We start from the raw sequence: 27154 nt of genomic DNA, 5'->3' as shown, positions 1-27154 counted from the left end.
CCAAGACTCACTTGCCTGGGCCCACCAAGAGTCATTCCCTGACAAGCTGCATTCCTCATGCGGCATCTGATGGGACAAGCAGATGTAACCAGTTTGAAGCAGAGCCTAAAATAACCCAGACCTTTGCTAATGAACCTGCAACTGGAGAAGCCTGAAGAATATCTGCGGCTACAGCAGACCTCCCTCCCTTGTTAAAGAGAAATAACAAGGGGCAGGCCACCTGTATGTGTTCTACTTTGAGAAGAGATCAGAGTCTTCTACTGCTACCTACCCCATCTCAGGTACACACAATAGCTAATTTTCCTACACCAACCTCCATCCCCCTGGGCCCTCCACCTCTGGTGAGCTCAGAAGAAGACGTGTGAGGTCTATTTCATAGACTAAAAGATGAAAAGCACCAGGCCCAGACAAAGGGACCCCTTGCTTGAAGGCCTGCCCCCTCTCCCTTCATACAGCTTTTTAAAAAATAAATTACTGGACACCGGTCATGTCCTTTCTTGCTTCAAATCCTCTAGCATCATCCGAGTTTCTTAAAAATCCTCCATCACGGAGCTGAATGATTACAGGCCAATTGCTCTGACGTCTGTGGTTATGAAAACCTTTTGAGAGGTTGGTGCCAAGGATGCTGTGAATTTGACTTGGCACCACACCTTGAATTGCCTGAAAACCTATGCACAAGTGCTTTTTGTTGACTCCGCCTCAGTAGTCAATACCATCATGCCAGAAATTCTTCACTCTAAAGAACCCATTCAACTCACTGTGCCTGTTCAGACAGCAACCAAAAAATAAAGACTCCAACAGAGAGGACTACAAAAAACACCACCACCACCACCCCAACTGCAACCACCCTGCCTTCCTTAGAACTGTATTTTGTACAGGTTAAAAAGAGAGCTAAGAAGGTATCTGTGCATCCACACGTGAACTGCTTCAGCTTCTTCCCTTGGGATGGTGCTTTAGGGGCATTGCATACCAAACCACTAGACACAGGGACAGCTTTTTCCCTTGTGCCATCTCTCTGCTGAACACAAAATTCTTAACAGTGCTGTCTAATGTCTCTCTCTCTATATTTACTCATCTAGTCTGTCTGTAGTATTACTATTTATCCTTCTTATCTTCTTTGGTCTCTCCTTTTGTTGCTGTTGATGATAATTCTGTTGCTTTGTATGTACACGGAGTAGTTCTGTACTGGAGATGAATTCCTTGTGTCATATCTACCAGCTTCGGCCATCAATCCGGGAGGAAAGGGAGGAACAAATGGGCAATAAAGCTGTATACCTTTATGATGGGAAACTGACAGCTGAGAAAGAACAGCCCACTTTGGAATCCAGTTCCTGTTGGCGCACTGGCATCTTCAAGGCCGTTTACCCTGAGAGTGGAATTTCACAAGCACAAGCACCTCAGTGTTTCCCAAAACATCTTGGTGGTGCCAGATTGGCTACCCACAAACACATTATTTGTATGTGTGTGTGGGGGGAGTGGTTAAGGTGTTCTGGGGCAGGTTTGACATTAAGTGGAATCTGTGATTGCTGTCAACCCTGAAAGGACACCACCTCCACCGTGAGGACCATGTATGCTATATCTGCTCAAGGGAAGCAACCAGGAGATTGAATATTGGAGGGAGGCTTCATCCAGGTCCCTCCTGGACTGGATCTCTCCGACTGGACAAAAGCTGTGGCAATCCACCAAGACCGAGTTTATTTACTAGTTCATTAGTGCAGTGGTTTGAATGCAGTACTGCAGGCTAACTCTGCCAACTGTCAGGAGTTTGCTTCTCATCGGCTCAAGGTTGACTCAGCCTTCCATCCTTCCAAGGTCGGTAAAATGAGGACCCAGATTGTTGGGGGCAATATTATGGTGATATTTTAAACCACTTAGTACTCCATAGTGCTTTACAGCCCTCTCTTAAGTGTAAGAGCTATTGCTCTTATCTGTATTTCTGTGGGGTGTATGTGTCAGTGGTGGGTTGGCAGGTGGTATGCCCCGGTACAGGTGTACCGGAGCCTGCCCGGAGCACCGGATACTGTTCCGGTACGGAGCTTCGGACGGCCCACCTGCCCACCCAAGCTCCTCACTGATCTTTTAAGTCTTCGGTACTTCTGTGCACGGCACATACAGCGCCTGCGCGATGCTCCACTGAGCAGCTGGAGCATCGCGGAGGCTCGCAGAGGCGCTAAGACGCTGCACGCATCCATATGGACACCACCGGGCCCGTTCCAACCATACCGGTTAGAACAGGATCCGGAACCCACCACTGATATGTGTGAGTGTCTGTGAGTGACAGAGAAGGGAGGGGGGGAGGAGAGATCATTCTTTTTTGACCAAGTGGCTCTTTGGAAATTAAGAGAGAGATGGAATTTGATGCCCCCAACCTGGCCTGGCCTGCAGACCATTAGACATTCTCAACCTTTCCTCAAAGGGCAGAACCAGAGAAGAGAGAACAACGGGGAGGGGGCTCGGGGGGGTCTACACTCCCTCAACATGCCGCCTTTTCAAGAAACCTCTGAATATTTGTGGATTTGTGTTACAAACCTCACCTGAGCGCAATTTTTCCCTTTGTGATGACTTCTGATGTCAAAATGGACTTAGCAGGAGCCATTCATCAAAGCGTTCCATAGAGAGACCACCACAGTTCTCTGGACTGGGAATCTCGAGATAGCATGAAGCTAACTTTGAAGGGTCTCAGGATGCTTGAGTCCCTCTGTACACAGACCAAGGCAACTTACAGTCCAAATAAGGAAGAAGAGAAAGAGAAATGTGATGATTAATTCTGGTTTATTTCAGTGCATGTAAGGCTGGGTCTTCACAAGACAACACGGAAAAGGTTTAACCACCTTCTACAGGCTGCTCCCGTCTCCGCAGCAGGGCCAAGCACGGGGACTGACACGGAAGGGATGCGGTGCTCTACACATCACAGTTGCCATGAAACATTCACTAGGTCAAGTTTCTAGATTTTGTAAGGGTTCCTTTACAAACACCGCTTCCGATACAACAAAGCTAACCATGAAGAACAATGAGGCCGGAACTCTTGGGAAGTCTGGCCTGGGAAGTGGCTAACAAAGCAGCAGCTACAACACTGATCTGGGCATCAGCCATGCAGCCTGTTGCGGTCAGGCTCGGTGCTTCTTGATGAAGGCGATTAACCCGTTAGTTGAGCCATCGTGGGAGGTGACTGGTGCATCAGTTGCCAGTTCAGGCTCAATTTTCTTGGCCAATTGTTTTCCAAGCTCAACACTTAAGAAAGCAAAAAGAGGAGGAAAATTCAGGCTCCAGAATGAAAAGCTTTAAAACAGGCAGCAAATTCCTATTCTCACCATCCCCAATTGTTGCGAAATCCCCTTGTAAGATAACAGGAGAGGACAGCTGCGCCTGATGTCAAAACCAGACTGAAACATGTTTTGTTGTGGGAATCCAACCACTGTTCCTTGTAATCCAGTTTATGGCTTAGCACACCATCACAAACGTTTAGGGGACAAAAACCAAGTTCACAACTACACAAACATTAAATGGTAAAAAGTTACCCAACTAACTTCTCAAACGTTGAGAAAAGATTGGAATTTTTTCATTAGAAGTTGACCGGGTCATTCAATATGTTAACCTAAACTGGGAGAAAATGTACCAAAAAGAGGTTTTATGGCTATGGCCATTTGTGTTGCAGGGAAGGTGTCAACTCGCAAAGCCTTCCAATTAGGGCACTGGTCAGAACCCCGACAGCAGGCACCTTTGATCTTCAGCCCAGATTCAATTCTTTTTCTCCAAACCAGGCAGCTTAAATTCATTTTGCCTTGTAAGGAACGCAGAACATTGATTGATTTTACGACTGCTCATTGCCCAGAATCACTTCTTTGAGATGGGCAGCCAAACAAATTGAACTGACTAAGTAAGGAGCTTCTAACTCCCAGGAAAAGCCAAGGATACAATCTCAGTGAGTGGAAACAAACACCATTAATAATTTGTATATGGTAGGACACTTACCCCCACTGGTCATAGCTATTAATATCCCATACAACTCCTTGAACAAAGATCTTGTGTTCATACATTGCTGGAAAAAGATTGTTTTCAATGAGAGAGCAGTGTTAATAATAAGTCTTTTGAGACAATATATTTAAGTCAAGAAACAAAAATATGGAAGAGGAAAAACTTACCAATTAAGGATCCAAGAATGAATGGAGTAAGTTTAGTAAAGACAATGGAATTGGTTGGGCGGTTTCCTTCAAAGACCTTTCAAGAAAGAGACAGAGGTGAAGTTTCAATGTTCAGACACATCTGCTAGTGATAAAACACTATATAAACACAATATCTTGAAGTCAAGAAAGTTTAGGGTTGGCTTCATAAACATAAACCGTGTTCCTAGGCATCCCCAATGTTACCACCTCCTCATACAGAGAAGCTCCTGGTTGCAACCCCTTTGGAACAGATTCCCACAATTCCTCATGTCCCTTTAAAGCAAGCTCAAGCTTGACGCAGCTCACCAATCTCAGGCTCTGCCCTCTATCCAGGTGGATTAAAAGGCTCATCCTCTGAAAGCTCCTAATCAACGGCAGCAGGCTAAATCAACCCATGGCATCTAGGGCACAAGCCTTGATCCCTTCCCCTTTGAGAGGACCATCCAATCCACCATCCATTGAGCAAATCAGGGAGCAAACGGAAGGAAGGCACGGTAAGTGGGCTCCCACTGAGATCTGGGGGAAAGCTGGATTCCAAGTACCTTATGTGGAAGGAGCTTCTCCAGAGCCTCTCCACTTAGTCCAGCGGCTTGTAACTCCTGGCGGGCCTCCTCTGTCGTCTTCCCTTTCATTAATGCCTCTGTTTGAGCGAGAAAGTTGGCCAGAAGAATCTAGCAGGGAAAAGCCAGAAGTTAGAATGGCAAGTTGGGCACCTGGCTGGGACAAACAACTTCTCTGTCAACTCTGCAGAATTCAGAAGTTCTGCTGAAGAGCAGCTACCATGTCTGTAGGATCACCAGCTAAACAACAGGGAGGTCAAAAGATGCCCGGTGGGCATTCCGGGGCAACAAGGCAAATGCCAAAAGGCCAAACCTAAATCTGCCCCCTAAGTCCAGCCTGAGGAAATTAGGAAAGCATCCAATTTACATGCAACTCAGCTGTCTTATACTTTTCCCTGAAAACAGGACAAATTGGCTCACTAGAAAAGAGGGAGACATTTAGATATGGCAGAAGTATAGAGATGTGTGTCTTTTCTTTTGTTATGCCCCCACCTTTTGGTGTGACTTTGGGGCAAAGGGCACATTTTCACATGGGATATTTGGGCTTTAGTTTCTCAGCTTTGCTAGTTAAAGAAAGATCTTTCTCCGGCTAAAATTCCAGAATGCCAGGACAGATGAAGGGGGACCTGACACAGGTTGAGGTGCCTTCCTGAACTCTGCTGGGTCACACCAGGGTCTTTAGAACTGCATGGATCCACACCCTGGCTTGTGTTTTGCCTTTCCAGCAGCCAGACTCTCTTCGAAGTCTGCAACTTGAAATGGGTCCACAAATAAATCATGGCTGAAACAGAGAAATTACAGCAGTCGATTCTTGCCGCAGGTATGTAGATTGTACACCTTACAATGGCAGCAACATTATATGGAGAAATATAATAATTTCTCAAAACAACAGAAGAAAACACAGGGTCAACACACTATTTTGAGAGTGGGAAAAGTTATCCCTGTATAAAAGAAAGAGTCTCATGAATTGGCCCCTTTGAAATTATTGGAGGCAGGACGGTTGCTTGTATAAAACGTGATGGACTCTGGACGATTAGCACAAGAAGGTTAGGAAGTTAAGGAAAAGTGAGCTTACCTTGTGATGCAGGCCATTTCTGATTGGATTCTGGGTCTGGGCTGGAATCAGAAAGTCACAAGGGATCATGCGAGTACCTGCAAAAAGAGGAAAAAGTCATTTTACAATAGCAGGGATACGGAACTCCTGCTGGTCATCTTATCCCATCTCTGGTCCCGGTCATGCAATCTGCTGGTGAGGCCAGCTGGAGCTCAACAAGATCTGGAGGGTCAGAGTCTGATCCTATCACGATTGCTGTACAGAGAACATCACACAACTATGTTGGCCATCAAGAACTTTGCGGACAAGTTCTGTGCAGTTAAACCATACAGTTTTGTATTCTAAATGTTAGCCTATACTCCCTCAACTCTCCCACAAACTAACTTGATGGAAGGCACAGCCGTTTGACCCCCAGGAACTCCCACCGAAGCGAATGCTTTCCTACAGTGGCTCCAGACAGATTGGACTCCGGCCTTTTTTGATTGGCTAAGATGGCTTTAAAAACCCACCCCTTCTCTGTACCTTGGTGAATCAGCTGATAGAAGGCATGCTGCCCATTGGTTCCAGGTTCACCCCACACGATTGGTCCAGTATTATAGTTCACACGGGTGCCTTTCCTTGTGATGTACTTCCCATTCGATTCCATATCCCCCTAAACAAGAACAGCAGAAGACCATCAGGCTCACTTAGCCCTCTGAAAGGACAGGAGAGCGTGGACAAGGCCAAATTCTGGGCCAGAGATGGCGCAAGGCCACGCGAAGCATGTAAGGAGAGTCAGGTATTGCTTAGGAACACATCCACCCCATACATGCATGCAGCAATGAGACTGTTCCCCCCCCCCCCCAATAGCAGTTAGACTTATATACCGCTTCATAGGACTTTCAGCCCTCTCTAAGCGGTTTACAGAGTCAGTCAGCATATTGCCCCCAACAACAATCCGGGTCCTCATTTTACCCACCTCAGAAGGATGGAAGGCTGAGTCAACCTTGAGCCGGTGAGATTTGAACCGCTGAACTGCAGCTAACAGTCAGCTGAAGTGGCTGCAGTACAGCACTCTAACCACTGCACCACCTCGGCTCTTTGTGGCTCAGGACCACCCTCAAAGAAGCATGGCCCTCAACCCCCCTCTCCATGCGAGAACCCCTTCTGCTAGAGAACACAAAGGAGTCACCTCACCTGCTGAAAGTAAGCAGCAAAGCGGTGCATGTACTGGTCATAGGGCAGCAGCGCATGGGTCTCTGTGCCGTAACAGTTGATGTACCAGACCCCCAACATCGCCAGTAGAACGGGGACATTCTTCTCCAAGGGAGCTGAGCGGAAGTGGTTGTCCTTTGGAGCGAGGAGCATAAAAACAAAACTGGATTAATAGGACAAGCTGGACCCCTAGAAGGCCCAGGGCAAAGCTCTAATGGAATACGGAGATTTTTAGGGCTTCCCAATTCAGATCCACTGCTAGGAGAAACATTGTTTTTTTTTTTTAAGCTGAGGCCATTTTAGCCAGAGGGAATTCTAACCTGGGCCCAATAGTTCAGAATCCTCTCCGTGGGCAGCAATTTGCTTGTTATCCTTTGAGAGTGTAACTCGAGGGCCACATAGAGCCCACAGGCCCCTATTTCCCCCAACTCCAGATCAGCTGCCAAGAAGGTTCAGGGACTTACCATCCAATGGGCTCCTGCCAGCAGTTTCTCAAAATTGTCAAAACCTAAATAAAATTGTTATATTATTATGTATGCAACATTTCAAGAACGCAGGCCTTAAAGTCAAAGGCGGAATCCTATGCGCTACTGCCCAAATCATTGCCCTCGAGGGGTTTTGAAGTAAATACTCATGTGGCTAAAAGACCCTCCCTCTGCCTGATCAGAAGACTCTTGGTCCCCTCCCTCCAGACTATCTGCCTCCTATGGGGATCCCACATCTGAATATCTGGAAGGTGCAAATCACAGGAGTTTGTTATTTTTTCTAGCAGTGTCTCCTCAATTGGTGCATCCCCTGGCATTGCAATATCAATGGACCTGACTTTTTTCTTTTCCACAAGCGTCTCTTTCGACCCAAAAGTCCCACATGACCTTGAATTGCTCATTTTCAAGAACTTTGTGAATTGGGTGCTCCCAGTCATTTTTGCTGCCTTCGAACCCCAACTTCTTCCAATGTATGAAAGTCAAGGTATTATGTCACTGGGAGATTATTGCTATTGCTATTATTATGGTTGATCTTCAATTGGATTCACAGTCTGGGACTGGTAAAAATTTCACAGTCCACGTCCTACCCAAGGACCTAAGAGCTCTTAAGGGAGCATCTGACTATATAGGCAGTTCCAAGTAAGGTGGGGTTCTTTTTTTTGCAAAGTCAGAATATCCAGGTGTAATAAGTTCAAAATGTCCATGTACCTAGGCAACTCTTCAGGTATTGCTCCAATAACTCCTATTGCTATTGGTACCATTCATTTCTTCTTCTTCCTCCTCCTCCTCATTATGCTGCTTGGCATGTGCATTGAGTGGTTTTGTACAGGCAACAAATTTCTGGTGTTCCTAATCCCACTTGGCCAAATAAACTATTCAGGTAAGCATGGAAGCGCAAAAGATTGATGGAATACCACAACCTTCCAAGGTGTTTTAAAAGCATTTCTTTCCTCGGGAGAAGCTGCCTTAAGAAAGACCCAATCAGTTATTCAGCTAAACTAGCTTTCATCACCCGCCATGGAACAGTCGGTTCAGAGGGAAGCAGATACATACCAATATGCAGAGCAATGGAGAGGCCAATGGCCGACCATAGCGAGTAACGTCCACCGACCCACTGCAAAGGGAGAGGGTGGAAGGAGAAACAGAGGTTACATTTATCTGGAGCATAGGAGTGAAAATGGAAGCTTTGGGGAGGGGGGGGGACACAAAGTCTAGAAGAGCCCTTCTCATTCGGCATGAAGAAGCACCCTGTGGCCACCCTTCCTGTTGCTGCCACCAGAGGAGAGCCAACTCTGCCCTCTCCTGGTGACGGATAATTCTGCCAAGGGTTCATTCGAATCTGCACAATTGCTCCTCCAAATGAGGAATGGCCAGATGGGGGAGGGCAGATGCTTTGCTGATGAGCTTTGGCAAGGCTTCCCTCTACCTCTGATCAGCTGCAGCACCCAATTCCATTGTACCCCTGGCAGAATACTTCTGAATCCCCAGTGAGGAGGGGGGAAGGGGGCATTTTTAGCACCCAAGTTCTGCCCTGTTCTATACGTGAGAAGAAGAAAGTCAGATGGGATACTTGATATGTTACTAAGATTAACAAGCAGGGAAATAAATATTGCAACTAACAAATATTCCCCGCCTTCCTCCAAAAGGCAGATTACTCAGAGCCAACCTCCTAGGGCTTTGCATATGAGATGATCAAGGCTCCCCATTTAAACGATTAGCCCTACAATCAAAATTGCACTTCTGCCACGTAGCCCAGAGCTTCCCAAAAACTATATTGCCAAAGCCATTTTGCTGCAATCACTTGGGAGATTCAGGGGTCTCCAACAAGATGTGACCTTTAGCGGCCCAAGTGACAAGCTTTCACAGGCAAATGTCATGGCTTATAATAGCATCTTTGGATCGGCCTGAAAGCAATTAAAGCTCTTTTTACCCAGCAGCTGTTTAAACCAAGATGAAGAGCAGGATGGGCCTGGCCACTGAGGAGCCCCTGGCAAAAGAGCTGAGGAGCAATTGCAGATGCCCTGCCCTGGCACTGCTGCTGCCACGGCAAATCCCATGTGCCCCTCTTGGCCGTTCTGCCCCACATCCACTACTGCTCCTGCAACGGAGGCCACAGCCCAGGAAAAGGGGGGGAGGGTTGGCAAAAGTCTGAGTTCTTTGAGCATTGCTGCCAGAGGACAGGATCCATTGGGGGGGGGGAGTGGATTTATATTCCAAAACGATTAGAAAAGAGATGTGAGGTGGGAAGAAAAGCTTTACACCACCAGTATTTCAAGTGAATCAGGGTGTTTCAGGACCTGTGTTGAACACAAGGATGCCACTGCATGGCCGTGGAGGGGGCATAACACCTTCTCCAAAACGATGCTGGCGGTGAGAGGGAAAAACTGTCCAAGTAATGGTGACCCTACATAGATTTTACTTACATCCCAGAACTCAAACATATTTGCAGTGTCAATTCCGAAGTCTTTGACTTTAGGCTGAAATACCAAGAGAAGAGAAAGCACATATGGAGGTTTGTAAGGATGTATTTCCCAGCCGTCGTCCCCCGCCGCCTCCCAAGGACAGGCGTTCGCAGGCGAAGGCTCCCAGCGATATGTACTCACCCCATTGGTAGAGAGGGCAGCAAAGTGCTTGGCCACAGCAGAAGGCTTTAAGTAAACAAAATAAACCAATGAGAGCAATGTTACAAGTTTTTAAACATAAGATTTATGAGAAATTTTTAAAACCAATAAAAGATGAACACGAAAAAAATATAGAAAATTAAATAAAGGAAAAGAAATATTTAAAGTAGTGATTTCTGATTTTTTTTTTCTTACAGCAGTTACAAACCCATTGTAACTCCTCCCCCCATCAAGGCTCACTTCATCAGTGAACCTATTCAGCCCTTTTCAATCAGCAAATATAGAAGTCATTTCTTTTGCATTCATTTTCAACAAAAAGTCCATCAAGCCCTTTTCCTGTCTTTTATAATAAATTACTTATTGTTTCAACTTTGGTCAATCAGCTCAATTTTGTCTCTTCTGCTAATCCCATCATCTTCACAGTCCAACCCTCCATTTTGTCCATCTTTGTGCACATAAATAACAGCCTCCCTGTAATCATCGTATATAAAACCAATTTTCCATGAGTCTTTTCTACTTGGTTCTCTGTGAGACCTAATAGAAGTAATTCTGGTTTCATCTCCATATTAATTTTGAAAATTAATCTGCATCGTTACCTATATTTTGAGCCAATATTTTTTCACTTTTTCAACATTACATCCTCTGAGGAGCAAAGGATCCCTCTGGAGCAGCCAGTAGTCGCTTCTACGTTGTGAGATTTAAGTCATGCTTAAAGAAATTCCTCCAGAGAAGACAAATCAAGGCAAATCAAGAGAAAAGCTGCTCTCCGTCTTGATTCAAGGCAGCCTATGGGTAATGCTCACCATTGCACAGTGAGCTCCAGAGAGGCTTCATCCCAGTGGGAGCCTTCAGAGATGCCAAAATGCGATTTTTTAATGGCCCCAGTTTAAGAAAGGCAACTCTGGGGGAACTGCAAGATTAAGATAGCCTTTATTGCCATTTTTTACCACGAGCAACTGGGCCACATTAACAATGACATTCTGTCATTGTTGCTCTCAAGAGAAAGTATACAGCTACCCGTAACACACATATATACATGCTATATACATACATATATACCTAAACCCATAGATGATAGATAGGGGATAGATGGCAGACAGACAAATCATTGTCCATTTTGAATACATAATGGAAAGAGGAGAGTTCACAAGGTTGATACTACCGTGTTTCCTGGAAAATAAGATAGGGTCTTATTTTTGGGGAGGTCTTATTATTTTTGAGGTGCAGGAGGCGGCAAGCGTGGTCACCTCATGGCTGCTGCTGTGTTGCAATATTTTCAGGGAGGGCTTATTTTAGTGCATGTGCTCAAAAGCCCCATTGGAGGCTCTTGTTTTCAGGGAAACAGGGTATATGGAACACAACTGAATCTAGATGTTCTGCTTTGGATACGAGGAAGGCAACCGAGGTCCTAAGAAATTGATCATTAAGCTAAACCAGATGAATTAGGATTAATATGACATGCGTGCTCCGCTCCCACAAATAAGGACTGAAAGAACCCAAAGTTTCTAGGGAGCAGGAAGGCCTACTGCCAGCAGGCAGCCTGGCATGAGAGACTACAACTGACTCAGGCAAGGATGAAGGCAGGGAAGCAAAGGACCTGAACAAGTGAGAGGCAGGCCTGGATGAGATACCACCCAACGGTTCGGAGGCTCCCATAGATGGGTCCCTTGGCAATTTACAGACTGCTATGGGAATCAAGAATCCTTCCCCCTTTTCCATTCAGAGGGAGTCCAGAAAGCTGGACACAGCCACAGGTTGCAAGCTAATTCAACGGCTGGGCCTCCCCAGCTGCCAGCATGCATTGTGCACTTTGGAACAAAGCCAATTAGCGACCTGGAAGGCTGAGAACTCATTGCTGGAAAGTGTGTGTGTGTGTGTGTGTGTGTGTGTGTCTGTGTCTGTGTATGCATGCATGCATTTAGGCTGTTGTTGAGGAACATCAGGGACACCCCAATAATATTGCTCCTGAATGCAATCTGGACACCACTTCCGTTATGCCTTCAGCTGGACAATATCACGTAAGAGTCCTCCTGGGTCACTCTAGGCCAGGGGTGTCAAACTCTATTTCATTGAGGGTTCTGTTTGACCTCAGGGAGCTGGGGTGGGCGTGGCTAGCGGACCAGATCTAAGTATCCCGCAGGTCAGATCTGGCTCCTGGACCTTCGGTTTGACACCCCTGCTCTAGGCTATAGTCCCGTCCCAGAAACTCATTAATGGGTCCTCATTGATTCCTCTACACTTTCAAAAACTAGTCTTTCCTCTACACTTTCAAAAACTAGGCTTTTATCAGCTAACCATCCCTGCCAAAGATAATCTGATAGGATACAGATAGCAGAGAAGCTACTGGAGAATAGAAGGAATAACTTGAGAAGCCTATTTATAGACCATCTCTGAAAAGGCCACTCTCCCTCTGGCCATAGTCCAAGGAAAAGCATCCAAGTCATCAAAGCATTCTCATGTTGTCGTGCCGTATCACAAGCCCCTCAACGCTGCAAGGCGTTTAATAAAACAGCTTGGGTGAAACTGGGTAGGCAGATACCCCTTTCAGGAATGGGTGCTTCACCCCAAGTAAAATCCCCTTCTGTGCCGAGTTTAATCTGACCGGAATGAATAGTGGCTCCCTCCTAAAGCAGAGTTGGGAGTCCATGGTTTGGATAAAGCTTTAGCAATGGATGCCCCTCTCTTCTGCATCTGCACTCAAGGTGAAATCAGGAACTTTGGCTTGAGAAGCAAAGGGGGAGGGGCAATGTGAGGCCTGCAGCCATCTTTTCTTTTGGGTCTTTAGCCTGCCACACCTTCTATTATTCTGCTATGCATTTTCTATTGTGGGGAAATGAGAGGGGGGATTGTACAGAGTTAGATGCTATGTAGCCACAACAAAATTCTTTCTAGAAAGCCAAGGTCATCCTTTGTCTCTGCACATGACCGGAACTGGATGGGTGGAAGGTGCCAGCATGGCAGTGGGAGATTGGACCGAGTGATGGACTTGTGGGTGTGGGGATGCAAGATCTTGAACTTTCAACTGGGTGGGGAAACCCGGGAAGCTTTCAGATTCGGGTTTTCCCAGATGTGCCAACATGGCTCTCTTAATAAACTGGAACTTTGAGCAATACTTTGCCTTGGACTCTGATGTACTTTTGAATACTATTTGAAACCCTGACAGGCAGGTTGATTTGACTTTGAATGTAGACATTCAGGTAGGATGCCAAAGTACCAACAAACCCTTGAAAAATTCAAAAATTGTCCTTCTGAAGATTCAAAAAAGGCCTGTATATATCCACACATCTTTTATAGTAAGAACTGTTTGCATGACAACAGACAGAAGTTTTGCAGTGGTGGGTCCTATCTTGTTCTTTACCTGATTATCGGGAGGAATTCTAGCCAAGGCTAGAATTAAATCATTCAAAGACAAAGCCAGGCAAATTATGGGATGCTCCCAGGTAAACTGAATACCCAGCAACCGTCAGTCGGGATCCCAACTTCTCACAGGCTGTAGAGCAATCAACAACCTTCTCAGGATGCACAGCCCCTTCCTCTGGGAGGACAGGCATCTCTAATCCTGCTGGCATTTGGAAGCAAGTTAAAACCATCTTTTGGCTTTTAGTTCTTCCTGGCACCTTTGTTTCGTTATTTCACTTTTCTCATTTTGTTTTCTCTCCTTTATCTTTTTGTTACCCACCCAGAAGACGGGGAAAAAACAAAGCCACCCAGTGTCATTCTAGACAGCTAGATAGGTAGCACATAAATTATAAAATAAAATAATAAAAAATAAAATAAAATCAACTTTTACTTACGTCTTTAGCAGCTTGAAGGAACCATTCTTTGGCAGTTTCAGCATTTGTGATGGTTTCTTGAGTGGTAAAAGTCTAGGAACCAAGAGAGAAGAAAGAGTGAAAGGCCTGGTTAGGTCATCTAGCAACTCAGTACCTGTTGGAGCAAAGCCAGGGTGAAGGTCCCTTCAAATGGGCCCTGGGGCTTCTTGGGACAGAATCAGCTGTGCAGCAGTCGCAGAGACCAAGTTTGAAAGTCTTGGTAACCCGACTGGTTGCAGAGGGAAAATGGAGAACTGCTTAATTTTGAATCAGGTTAGCACTAACATAATGAAGCATCTTTGTGAACAGGCCAAATAAGTTCCTTTTCAACTATTTCATTACCAAGGCCTCTAAGGAAAACTACCCCAATTCTACAGAAAGAAAAGCTAAATTCCATGCTCACTCATTGATAGGATGATTGCATGTTTTGGTACTTCATTAGGTTCTCTCAGTCACAGAAACGACAAAAATACTAGAACTCCAATCCACTACAAATCAATGACATTCTGACTCTTTAGCGATTCTGCTTCGACCTGTCTAAACAACATTTTGCATGTTTTTAGTTCTTTTGACTTAATTTGATATTTTAACTATTAATTGCAAACATACTTGTTTATTACTGGGAGAAGGAAACAATCCATTTGGAACTCTTCATGCAATTTGGGTAAAAGCCACCAGAGCCTCAAGACTTATTCCTGGAGAAATGTGTGTAGTCCCATTCTCTAACAGCTGATCATTGGTAACAACTTGGAATCATTGGTGGCTGCCTTCCCCCACCCCCACCCCCCCACCCATCCACCCAACATTTAAGCAGGCAACTTGGCTACTGAGTTCCAGCCAATCTGCTCCTTAGCCAAACGTGGCCTACATCCTCTCCTTGTGTAGCAACTGCAATTGCTTAAGCTCACTTTTTCTTCTGCAGCTGTTTGTGTCACTCTCACTCTGCCATGTTGTTGTTCATGCAAAAAATTGGTTGTAAGTGCATGCACCGATCAGATTTTTAAAAAAAAAATAATACTGTTGAACTTATGAATGGTCATCAAATGAAGTAGCCACTAAATGAGAAATGACTGTTTTTATGACATAATTACGCAGCTGATTAGGGACCAATCTTCTCTACTGGATCTACTTATTCAAGCACTCACATGTAACCCTGGGGACTAACTTTACCTCTTCTCCCAAAATAGTTTTTTTTTTTTTAAAAAAGCAAACTTAAAAAATGCCACTCATACCGTTACATACCTATCTAGTTTTTCAACAATGACAAGATAGTTTTCCCAATGAAAATGTAAGGCCAAATATTTTAACCCATGGAGTCATTGTGGTAAAGTGCTTAGAATGCAGTATTGCAGGCTGATTCTGCCCACTGCCAGTAGTTCGATCTCAAGGTTGAATCAGCCTTCTATCCTTCAGAGGTCGGGAAAATGATAACTCAGATTGTTAGGGGCAATAGGCTGGCTCTGTAAACCCCTCAGAGAGTGCTAGAAAGCACTGTGGAATGGCATGAGTTTAAAAATATAAACGTATAAGCGCTATTGTTAATTAACCCAAATGTACACTGTGAAGTTCTCTTTATATATCAGCCTCCAAAACCTAATTATTTCCAAGAAGGGATTACAAGGACTGTAGCAGTGCACAAATTGCATTTTGCATCCATCACACTTCCCAAAACATTAGAGTGCCTAGATCCAGAGTTTTGCTATCGTTTGAACCAAAGATGAGGCAAAGATAAACAAGATGCCTCATCCTTATAACCCTCAACCGAGGGGTTGGCCCTGGCTGGATGGCCCCAGACAATCTCCATCACCATATTATGCTCATTCCAAAATAACACTTGGTGTCAAAAGACCCCAATGACTGCTCCTTCAATGACTGAGCTGGCCACCCTGGAGAATAAAACAGGAAGCAAGCCAGTTGCTAATCCCACCTTAGTCTTCGTATGGATGAAAAAATGAATGCTTAGGGCTCACCGACACTTTGAATCTTTTCCACCACATTAATGATCCTGAGCTGCTTCAGCAAGGCTCACCTTCCAGATTGCCAAGAAAGGCAGAGACCGCCTCACCTCTACTGATGAAAGAACGGGGAAAAGTCTCCTTCCCCAGAGCAGGACATACCTTGGAGGCAATGATGAAGAGCACTGTCTCGGGATTCAGCTCCGCCAGAGTTTTGGCCATGTGGGTGCCATCAATGTTGGACACAAACCAAACACGAGGGCCTCCCTTGGAGTAAGGCTTCAGCGCTTCGGTCACCATGAGGGGCCCCTGGATGAAGAAGACAAGCCTTGAACATTGCTATGCTCCGGAACTCACCAGTCCTGCACAGGCAGATGCTGCAGAGACTCACTCACTCACCAAATCCGAACCACCAATGCCAATGTTGACCACGTCCGTGATGGCTTTTCCAGTATAGCCCTTCCAGTCTCCACTACGGACTTTCTGTAAGAAAGAAGAGAACGGCCAGTTCAGAAAGTATGTTTGCCTCTGGGGGCCATCAGGTTTTAAAACTTTGCTTTAAAATAATGCTGAGGATTTTGAATGAATGCCTTAATATTCTGCGACTGGGGACGTCCAATCTGCTCATTTGAGTAACCCTGCAAGATCGTTTTTACAATTCTATGGTCCTAATTTTACTCTTCAATCTGCGATTCAGCCTGTTTTCTTATTTTGCTTTTTTATGCTAGAAATGTTTCCATGGGCCTTTCTTTTCATGACTCCGTTGTGGCTCCCCAGCCCAACCTCTTGCCTTCTCCAATGTATGCTGCTATAATTCCACAACAAACAAGGGCATCTCGCTCTTTAGACTCGAACTGTAGGTCCACCACACCACATTCTACTTGGACAACTATATTCACAGCAAGATGTTTACCATCCCCCCCTAAAACTCACAAGCCTGCAATTTAATGAGGGTTACAGTAATACTCAACAACTATCTGTTTGAGGACTGTTCAAACTTACAATGATGCTCAACAAAGGGACTAATGATCTGTGCCCAAAGCTAAAGCTGTTGCAGTAAGCATACACACACACACACACACACACACAATCACAATTCAGAGCCAGCAGCCCACCCACACTTATGACCATAGTGATGCTTCAATTCACCCCACCTCTGCCACTTTGGCCCCCTGTGCTCCATTACCTCCTAGGCCAGTGATGGCGAACTTTTTTTTGGCTCCCTTGCCAAAAGCAGGGAGACCGCGGGAGGGGGGGTCATGCACAGGTGTGCCACACCTATAATGGAATGTGCACAACCCCAGCGCGCATGACCAGCGCTCCCCCCCCCCATTTTTGATGTGCTTTTTTCACCCTCCTCAGGCTCCAGAGGCTTTATAGGTGTTTGGGGAGGGCGAAAACTGCCTCCCCTGCCCCCCCCCCCCCCGCCCCTCTGGAGGCTTTAGGAGCTTCCCTAAAGCCTCCGGAGTGTGAAAAACCGGCCCTAGGGGCAAAGCAGAAGTTCGGGAATGGACTTCCGGTTTGCTCGTAGGGCCGGTTTTAGCCCTCCGGAGCCTTCAGGGAAGCTTCAGGGAAACTCTGCCTGAATGTGCGCTGGCCAGCTGACAGGGCAACACCTCACACAGGCGGCACGCGTGCCATAGGTTCGCCACCACGGTCCCAGGCTGACTCTTCCATCTTCTTGCTCCCGCTGCTGACGAAGCCTGGCCAGCGTGGCCCTAGGCAGCTGCTGGCTGTTCCAGCTTTCCAGAAGCTGTGCATGGCCTCCTTCAGATCCTGTGTAGCCTCCCCAGAAGGTTTGGAAGCCTTCCAAAGGCTCACCAGGGGGCCATGGGCTCTTGGAGAATGGTGTGAGTGGCCTTGTGGAGAAGGACTGGCATGGCCAGAGGGTCTTGGTGGGCAAGGCTATTTGGCAACCGGATCAAGTGAAGGGTGAAGGTCCAGTGCAGGGTGGCGTGGGCATCTGGGCAGGGCTTCTGGAGGGAAGGGGGGGGGCGCCATTGGAGGTTTATGGGCGTTGGATGCTTCTCTATGTGGGGGGCCTTTTTGCTGGGCTGCTGGGCCAAGTGGGGGTAGCTGTGGCCTCTTTCCCTGCCCCCCTTGTGCTCAGGCCACACTGCAACACCCATCAACCTGTGCTGAGCCTCCAAGTCCCTACCTGGGGCTCCGTCCGCTTAACCAGCAATTCTCGCATTAAAATGGTGGCAGCTGGGATTGTGGTTGTTAAGCAGAGTGGCCACATGACGCCTCAACCATTTTACCTAGTGACCAGTCCCAATTGTGGCCGTAAGTCAAGGTAATACAGGTATAAGTCATAGCAGTATACCACCATTATATGTAATACAGATAGTCCTCGGTTAATGACAGGAAATGCTTTATACCTGACAGAAATTCTTCATCTTCTCCAATACTTTGTTGACTTCTGGAACAACATCTTTGCCTTCAACGAGGATTGGAGTATTGGAGCGATTCCGGAGAGCGATGTGAAGCACAGCTCGGTTCTGCAGCAGGAAGTGAGGAGAGGAGAATGAAAGCAAGTTCAGCACACACACACCCTTACCCACCTCCCCCACAACTACCCAAGAGAGACCTGCAGCACAAGTGCCACTCTGCTGGGCATTCAACCAGAGTAACTGTTGATCTAGAAACCAGTGCAAGCCAAGACTATTCCCTCTTCCTGTCACCTCGCCATTCCCACAATCCCCTTAGGAAAGACTGGAGGCCTCTTCGGCCTGGTTCCTCCTACAGCCTTTCTTCATCCTTGACTTGTGACCTCCCCAGAAAGGCTGCTTGCCTGTTTCCTCTAAAGGCAGGCTCCACACTTTGTGTAAAAAATATAAATGTAACGTAGCTCAAAATTGCTGAGAGCAAAGCCAGTCACAGCTTTCTGGGATGCCAAGCGCTGAGGGAGCAACCACAGGCAGGCTGCACAGGACCATAGCCGCCACAGAGGACTTCGGCCTGTTGCTGTGACAGGGGCCTGAGTGAGCCTTCCCGTGATGCTCTCCCAAGATCACGCTTAAGTAACCTGGCACTGCACCAGGCATGATTGGTGCTGTGTCGGTGTCTGGAAATTGTGACAGCTGAAGGGCCAGGAGGGAATGCCAACCGCTAGACTTGGCTAGAATTCCTCCCGATAATCAGGTAGTTGCAGCCCCCTAAACTAGCTTGGAGAACAATGGCTCCATGAACGTTGATAGCTTCTCTCTGTAAAGTTTTAATAGGTTTTTCCAAACCAAACATTTTAGAAAACTTAATAAAAAGCATTTCACTAAGAGATCAGTAGGCAGCTTGTCCTTAGCGGTCAGCCATCTATTTTTATTTTCACCAGCAAACCACCAATTATCTGAACTGAACATGGCTAGCCTATCCCATCACCTGCACATTCTGGTCCACAAATCCGGAGGCTCCCCATTGGAAGAAGCCTAGGTTACTGGAGAGTCTTCAGAAACCATTTAAATATCGCTTTTACTTTTGTGCAGCTATTACACAACCAAGTAACGAACATAAGCTGCGGGTTATAGAAGAGGAACTCCAGTGGATTCCTCTGCTACCACTGAGGAACTTGCTTTGCTCATGTAATTCCTCTAAGATGTATTTTAAGCTGCCCTCCACCCTCCCAAAGAGCATCAGGTCATTTGGCTTTGCAGAAGCAAAGGGTTTCGTAACAAGTCTGCAAGACTTTCCACGGGCATCTTTTCAGAACTTCTATCAAAACGACACAATTCTGCTCAGATGACATTGTCAAAACCAGTCGGCAGATTTTATGTAAGTATTTCATATATAATTAATAAGATGCCCAGTCAGCTTGTAAGGGAGATGGGTGGCATAGGAATATAATAAATAAAAATAAAATAAATAAAATAAAAATAGTTGAATCAAGTCCTCATAATGTGTGTGTGTAATAAACCTATTTGCTCTTAATCTCAAGCCTCCAAAACCAGATCATAAATGTTATTTCCTCTGCTGATCTGACCACTGTATTATTTGTGGTCTCTGCATTTGGACAGAAAGGTCCCAGGGAGGTTGTGCTTCTTGACCTGATGCCTTCTCCTACTCTTACTCCTTCCAAACTGGAGTGGGAGGAAAAGGAGGAAATATTATACCATCTGAATGTCATGGGGAGGCCTGTCTCCACACCCAGATTTTAGAGACTCATGGGATGTGCAAAACAAGGCAGGGGAGGCAGGAGATGCGGCTTCTGCATTCTTTCCGGCTCCCCTACCTCCAGTAGGCACAGCAGGCCGCAGTCTCCCTTGGATAGCCAAGTGCCACATTGTCCCTGGGCCTGCTGTATGCATGTGCTACTTCTCCTCTGGATCAGAAGGGGCCTGGGACAGAGCAGTTGTCAGCAGCCAGGACAGGGCATTTTCTCTGTATGGCTGCTGGATGCATCTGGCCTATTTCCAAACACCACCTTACTTTTGCCAGCTCTCCCCCTTCCACAAATTTGGCCTAGGCTCTTCAGTTTGAGGAGAGTTATCTTCCATTTTTTCACACATTTGTATTTATATCTTGGGCCTTGGGATAAAAATACCCAGTGATGCTAGACACCACTTTCCTCCCCCCTCCCCCACCCCAAGGAGATCACCCAGCCCTGGGCCAGACTGGCCTCTCAAATTATTTTTCTGTTCTACTTAAGAACCCAAAATTGTTCGGATCCAGTTGCTTACAGCTATTAATCCTTTAAAAGAGTTGAAATCCGCCGATCGGATGGGCTGAAAAAAGCAACCAAATGATGGCACACTCTTCTAGCCCGAAGCCTAAAGGTTACTATTTCACAAGCATGAAGAACCTTCAGATCAGGGATAAGAACAGCTCCTACCTCAGTGAAGTTGATTTTTTCTCCAGTGAACATTTGCTCTCTAGCTTTTTCAACGCCTCTCGATTTGGCCTGAAAGTTAAAGGAGCTGTTTAATGTAGGAAATAACAGGCTTTCCAAATCCTCCAGCACAAACCAGATAAATAGCTGGTCCATTTTCCATACATAGCCAACTTCTCCAGGTATCTGAGCTGACCTTTTGTCTGGCAGCTCAAGGGAGCCCTATGTAGCTATTCTCTTTCTCACTGACTCCCATAACAACATCCCTTCCAGGTGGGCTAGGCTGAAAAACTGGCACAAAGTTAGCCCAGGCATTTTCCACAGTGGAATGTGGGCTGGAACCTGAGTATGCCAGGTGCAGGTCCAACCCATCCCCATTGCTGTTCATCAGGGAGGCTGGTGCATTAATGGCAGAGTTCTTTTCTGCTTCATTTTCTTTCAATTAGAACTGGGCATATCAGAGACTCCTAGTCGAAAAGAGGGCACTGAATTCATCCCTTTCTCATGGCAGAAATCGAACTTCCCTGACAGAGAACCACTCCTTGTGGTCCATGTCTAGGAAAGGGGAAAGTAAAATATCCCTTAGGAAAGTCAGGTCAAACCCCAAAAATACCTCCTATGGTCAGGATTAGTGGAGGCAAGTGGTAGATCGAAGGATTTATAAAGAGGAACACCTAAAGCCCAACCTGCCAGAGCCTAGAAATATGGAAACACCACCCTCTATCAATTCATCAATGTTTGTATCTGGAGGAGTTTCGTTTTAGATTATTTATAAGATGAGCTGGCTGTGTGGGGATTTTTGTTTGCTTATGGTTCATTGTAAAAAGCACATGCAATGCAGGTCATACATAAATGTGACCAAAAGTTATAAAACATTATTGAAGACGTAAGGGATTAAATTACCAGTTCCACCAGCAGCTTCATAACTTCTTCTGTAACAAGATTCTTCGAATAGTCCACCAAGATGTCCCCATTCTCTGTCTTCAGGGTCACGCTGCAAGAGAGTAAGCAACTCCATTGCATAAACGAATATCCTACCACTTGTCTTATCTGAGAAAGGAAGATATGTAACGAAGGAAAATCCTAATAATCCGCTAATCCAAATAGGAGCCTGGGAAGAGGCAGCAGACAAATGATAGTAAACATTTTGCTGTTGTACAGATTATTTTTAAGCAAGCCAGTTTTTCAGGGAAATATCCACAGGTGTCAGTCCATAGGGAAAGAAGAACCAACATTAGGAATGAACAGTTAACTCCTCAACAGTTCCTCTTCCCAAATCAAGAAATAAAGGCAGCCAGCAGCTGAGGTACCTCTAAAATATCCCCGAAGGGAAACATGGGTGAAGTCGTCATTCCAAATTTCCAAGGAAGGCTCTTACACTATGGCAGAGCAAGTGAAACACTGGGACAACACATTAAATAGAGCAAGCAGCTGGCTCTCAGGTCAGCTCAGGACAATACCGCCAATGAAGGCTACTTGCATAGGCTTTAGTGCACCCATTGCCTTGGAAGGGTAGCACATTGCTAGCACCAATGTTACCTAGTTTAGGTAATGAAATGCCTGCAAGAAAACAAGCTCAGAGAGCACCAAGGACCCCTCATTTCAACTTTGCACTACGCATATTCCCCATTATAGGATAGGTCTGGTTTTCTATTGCAGAGCAGGACCTGAAATCAGAGAAATGGTGAGGAATACAAAGGAGTCCCGGAGTTAACCAAATCCCAGAGGTTATTCCTCTCAGTCTCTAAAAGTTTACACCACTACCTCCTCACATGCTTTCTTCTCATGCTCATTTCCCCATGTACCCTCCAAGAAACCGAGCGCTCAGAGAAAAATAAGCATGTCATGTATGTCACAGGCACATTGAAAAATCAGGGACAACTTGTCTTTCTCCAAGCTCAAAAATTCTTCTGCTGCTGAGGAATGTTTGCCTTCACTTGAGGAAAGATAAGAAAATGCGTCCATAGAGCATCAAACAGGAACAGAATTCACTGGTAATCCTGGGCCTTTGGTACCAAGGTGTGCCCCCCAAAGATACTGTCTCTGCACAGCTCCTGGTCATTCTCCTTCCAAGGTCTAGCTGGACTTGAAGCTGCTCCCTTCTATGCAGTTCAAAAATTTTGAAAATTAGTGTACAGCGTAGGCTGGAAACTCTTTTGTTAGGGTTTATGGATAAAACAGTGGAAAGATCTCATGGTGTTTTGTTGTTATGTAAGATAATAGAAGCACAACTTTTATTTATTTTATTTAACCCAAGTGGTTAAATGCAGCACTGCAGGCTACTTCAGCTGACTGCAGTTCTGCAGTTCGGCTGTTCAAATCTCACCGGCTCAGGGTTGACTCAGCCTTCCATCCTTCCGAGGTGGGTAAAATGAGGACCCGGATTGTTGTTGGGGGCAATATGCTAACTCTGTAAACCGCTTAGAGAGGGCTGAAAGCCCTATGAAGCGGTATATAAGTCTAACTGCTATTGCTATTGCTATTTGCTCAGCTTTGGAAAGATCCTATCCGCAAATGGTTAACAAAAACAGAACTGGCAACGGATCTCATGATAGAAAAATAATCACTGAAGAAATTTATAATTGGAAGCCCCTTTTGTAAATCAAATTTTGACATACGGATATGTTGATTGTTAAAACTTAAAAAGGGGGAAAGAATTACTATTTTCCTTTCTCCTTTAGGGGGAAATGGAAATTTTATTATAACCTTAAAAATTAAGAGTCAATTTTAAGCATCCTTTCTATCCCTGGAAGAAGTCCTAAGAAGAAGTTCTTTGTATATTGGTGTTTTCTTTTCTTTTTTAATACCTTTTTCACACTATATCTATTCTCTCTTTACTCTTATAGTTTCTATTGTTAGTTTGTTTTTACACGTATATTTAATAATTTAATATATGTAATAAAATTATTTGACAAGAAAATGTAGCTTGTTATGTTGAAAAGTTACTTGCTTTTGTAATAGATATAAAAGAGTAAAGAAAAATCGTGAGGAAAAGATGTTCTTTATTGTATCAAAAGTTCCAATGCATTTCCAAGGAGCCATCTTTCATTAAGAAATCAAATGAACTGGAGAGCTTGTAAAAAGTGGATACTCATTTCCTCCTAATTTTATTTTGTGGCTATTTCCATAAATAGATCAGCCAAAACAGAACTCATCAGAGTTCTGAAGGGGTATTTTAGAAAATGCTTTATTTATACCTCACCAAGACATTGATTGCACCTCTTACTCAAGGAGGGAAACATTCCACAAAAACGTTCAGTTCAACCATAAAAAAATGTATTTCAAACTGGACATGAGAACATGAGAATCCAGATTTTCTGGATGTGCAGGATATTTTCTGTGTTCCTTCAGGTCATGTTTCTGGCATAAGTGGTTTGTCCTTGCCTGCTTCTTCTGGCAGTTTTCAAGGTCACCCAGGTGGCTTTGGGCCAGCAAAGAAGCAGAATTCTGGGTTTGTAGCCTGGTGCCTTAACACCACACCCAACTGACCCTCTAGATAGAGAAGGCGGAAGAAATCTCTCCGCAGGCAGAAAACCAGAAAAGAGCTACTTCCTGATTCTCTTTAAAATGTTGAAAGCCATTTTGCAACAGGTAGTGGAAACTCTACCCAAAACCACCAAAACTAGTTCAATGAACAGGCTAACGTTTCAAGAGGAATGCAAGAGCCATTTACTGCAAACTGACCACACAGAGAGGAAAGCAAAAGCGTTGCTTTGGATGCTTATTTTGCTATCCCAGTTATCATCAGAGCTGCTGGGAGTCCAAGGACATCAGGTTTCTACAGAGCAACCGAGGAAGCAGCTTCACACATTCATGGAGGCCCATCGGCAGAAACAGCCCCCGATTCTCCCTTTGCACAATCCTCTCGGACTTGCTGGGTTCGTGCAACGCACAAAGACAATCGGGGACTGACGCTAATCGAGTTGGACGGAGGGAGCCAAGGCAGCCGCGGGGCCTTCTCGGGGATGGTCCTGGGGGAGGCGCGGGTGCAGCTTCCACGGGGCTCTGCGGGCCCACCAAGGAACGACGGGCGGAGGCTCCCATCGCTGTCTGGGCCTGAATGGGTGCAAAGGAACCCCCCCCCCCACCGCCTGCCTGTTAGAAGCGGCCGAGCCCCAGCCACGCGCAGAGGCCCCTGCGGGAGGAAGGGCCCGAGCAGAAGCGGCGGCCACGCAGGGCGCCCTTCCCGGGGTTCCCTCTGGAGAGGCCCCCGCAGCGTCTCTCCCCACTGCGGAGCAGAGCCGACCCTTCGCCCCCGAGCCCTTCCGGCCCCTTTCCCTGGAAAGCCCCCACCCACCCAGGCCGCCTTTCCAGAGCCTTCTGCGGCGCCTGGGCTCGGTCCTCCGCGCCACGGGCCTCCAGGCCGCCCGCCTTCCCTCCCTTCAGCCCCGGGGGACCTTTCCCCAAAGCTTCCCCGCTTTGCAGCCGCCACCGCCCCTGGGTCAGCCCGGGGAGGGGGAGGCCAGTGGGGGAGGAGGCCGGAGCGGCGGGGGGCGCCCACCTGAACTTGTGGAAGCGCTCGGGGTCGGCCTCGAAGAGCTTCCGCAGCACCAGCTGCCCGGCGTGGGCCCGCTGCCATTCGGCCAGCCGCTGGAAGCAAGGATCTGCGGAGAGCGCCATGATGTGTCGGGGAGCGCAGGAGGGGGGGAAAGGAGGGCACGGGCGCTTTTGACCGGAGTCTAAGCTCCGCCCCCTCTCTTTTGCCACGCCCCTCGCGACGCCTCTCCGGGGACGCTGCTGCTGCTGCCTCTAATGCGCGAGGAGGAGGGAGCCGCCCCGCCTTCGCCCCGCCCACCGGACCCCCCCCCGCGGCGGCTTTTTAGGGTCACGTGAGGCCTCTGGCCCAATCCGGGTCGCCCTTTGGTCGGAACGGACGCTCCTGACTCGGCTTCGCGTGTCGTGTGGATTCCCCATGGCGGTTTGCTCGATTAAAGCTTAATGTAGGGGTGTCTAAACTTGGGAACTTAAAGACGCGTGGCTGGCTGGGGAATTCTGGGAGTTGAAGTCCACAAGTCTTAAAGTTCTCAAGTTTGGGCAGCCCTGGCTTAATGGGAAGAAGAGCTGGCGAGTTTCCGTTCCGTCTGAGGGAAAGTGAGCCGATTGTCCTGACAGGAAAAGATGCCGCCTGTCTCTCTAATCCCCAAACGGGGCTGGAGCCTCAGATTGGAATGGAGGAAGGTCTCTGCCAGGCTAGGAACCGGCCTTGGCCACAACTGGCTGCCATAACAGGCGGTGTAAGGAAGAAAAATCCCAGCTCCAAGCCGAGAATGAGATGGAGGCTGATGGGAAAGAAGCAGAAGCACCAGCAGCAGCCTCTGATTCTAGCCCAGCTAGGCAAATAGCAATAGCAGTTAGACATATACCGCTTCATAGGGCTTTCAGCCCTCTCTAAGCGGTTTACAGAGTCAGCATATCGCCCCCAACAACAATCCGGGTCCCCATGGCTGAATGAGTGGATGGATCTTTATAGTTTCTGTAACCTTGCTGTTTGGGATTTGTGCAACATGGGCTTTGTGTTCTGAGAGGGTGTTGGGTAGTTCTTAACTGTGGTTGACGGCTATGACCTGTGTTAGATTTTTGGGTGAGGGGCCGCTTGGTCTAATCCGATCACTCTGCTTTTTTTAGCAGTTAAACTTTGCCCTAAGGGGTTTCAAAATATCCTGTCTTAAATGGACTTCTGCCGGCAGTATTTGCTTTGCTTGTGAATGGAGCCATCTTGACAGCTGGTTTCCTCATTCAATAAGCTTGTTTGGCATCTGCAGTTAGCTTCTTCTTACAATGTTTCCTTTAGGTATCTGGATGGATTGTGGAATGGTCTTCAGGCAGTGTTTTTTATTAGTGAACTGGTCTTTTGGCTTTTCTGAGGCTTTTCCCTATGGCTAATATTTTATTTGGGATGGAAGGTTTGATTTCTTCTTACAGTAGTTACCGTACTCTAGAGACAACCCCTAGGAACTAGGACCAAAAAAGGTAATTTGTATATAAGAGCAAGGGATGGTAGAATTAGAGAAGTGGGAGATGTAATCAGGAGCAGAGATAATGTATTCACTTTAGACGCTTTGGATAGGTTGTGACGGCCTGGGTACTCAGCCAGTGAGGAAAAGGTGGGAGGTAATTTGGGGAATACACCCTGTTTCCCTGAAAATAAGACTTCCCTGGATAATAAGCCCAATCAGGCTTTTTCGCGCATGCACTAAAATAAGCCCTCTCCCCAAAGTAAGCCCTTGCTGAAAATATTGCAACACAGCATTAGCCATGAGATGACCACGGTCGCTGCCTCCTGCACCTCAAAAATAATAAGAGCTCCCAAAAAATAAGACTAAGCATTCATTTCGGGGGTCAAATTAGGGTAGGAGGCAATAAGGAATATAAGGGAAACCTATTGATGATCCAGTGTGTGTGTGCCCGTGCGCACGCGCACGTGGGGCACCCTCTTTGCAAAATAGTAAATAAGATTACCATTGTTTTCTCTTGAGAGTTTTGGCTGG

The 27154-nt window shown here is 46.4% G+C and overlaps 1 protein-coding gene across 1 annotated transcript; it reads right to left on the bottom strand.

The window, feature by feature from the left end:
- Positions 1-2753: 2753 nt before the first annotated feature.
- Positions 2754-25327, bottom strand: GPI (glucose-6-phosphate isomerase). Its single transcript, XM_087729213.1, has 18 exons — positions 25168-25327; positions 21570-21660; positions 20670-20738; positions 18226-18345; positions 16244-16327; positions 16007-16153; positions 13872-13943; positions 10060-10104; positions 9880-9933; positions 8510-8570; positions 7436-7479; positions 6954-7106; positions 6300-6429; positions 5799-5875; positions 4706-4834; positions 4143-4218; positions 3973-4039; positions 2754-3231 (listed from the first exon to the last, which is right to left on the bottom strand). The coding sequence occupies exons 1-18, from the start codon at positions 25284-25286 to the stop codon at positions 3108-3110; spliced, it is 1662 nt and encodes a 553-aa protein (XP_087585339.1). The 5' UTR covers positions 25287-25327; the 3' UTR covers positions 2754-3107.
- Positions 25328-27154: the final 1827 nt, after the last annotated feature.

This window comes from Thamnophis sirtalis, unplaced genomic scaffold (assembly GCF_051295495.1).
Source record: "Thamnophis sirtalis isolate CommonGarterSnake01/CBP01778 unplaced genomic scaffold, rThaSir2_p1.2 scaffold_14, whole genome shotgun sequence".
NCBI classification, from domain to species: Eukaryota; Metazoa; Chordata; class Lepidosauria; order Squamata; family Natricidae; genus Thamnophis; species Thamnophis sirtalis.
This window is presented reverse-complemented; position numbering and strand designations above follow the sequence as displayed.

Excerpts from the sequence above, each read along its gene's own strand:
- GPI (XM_087729213.1), bottom strand. The coding sequence starts at position 25,286 with ATGGCGCTCTCCGCAGATCCTTGCTTCCAGCGGCTGGCCGAATGGCAG. Across the intron at positions 20,739-21,569 it reads TGAAGCTGCTGGTGGAACTG|GCCAAATCGAGAGGCGTTGA; the intron begins GTAATTTAATCC and ends TTTAACTTTCAG. Across the intron at positions 16,328-18,225 it reads AGATGAAGAATTTCTGTCAG|AAAGTCCGTAGTGGAGACTG; the intron begins GTATAAAGCATT and ends TCTTTCTTACAG.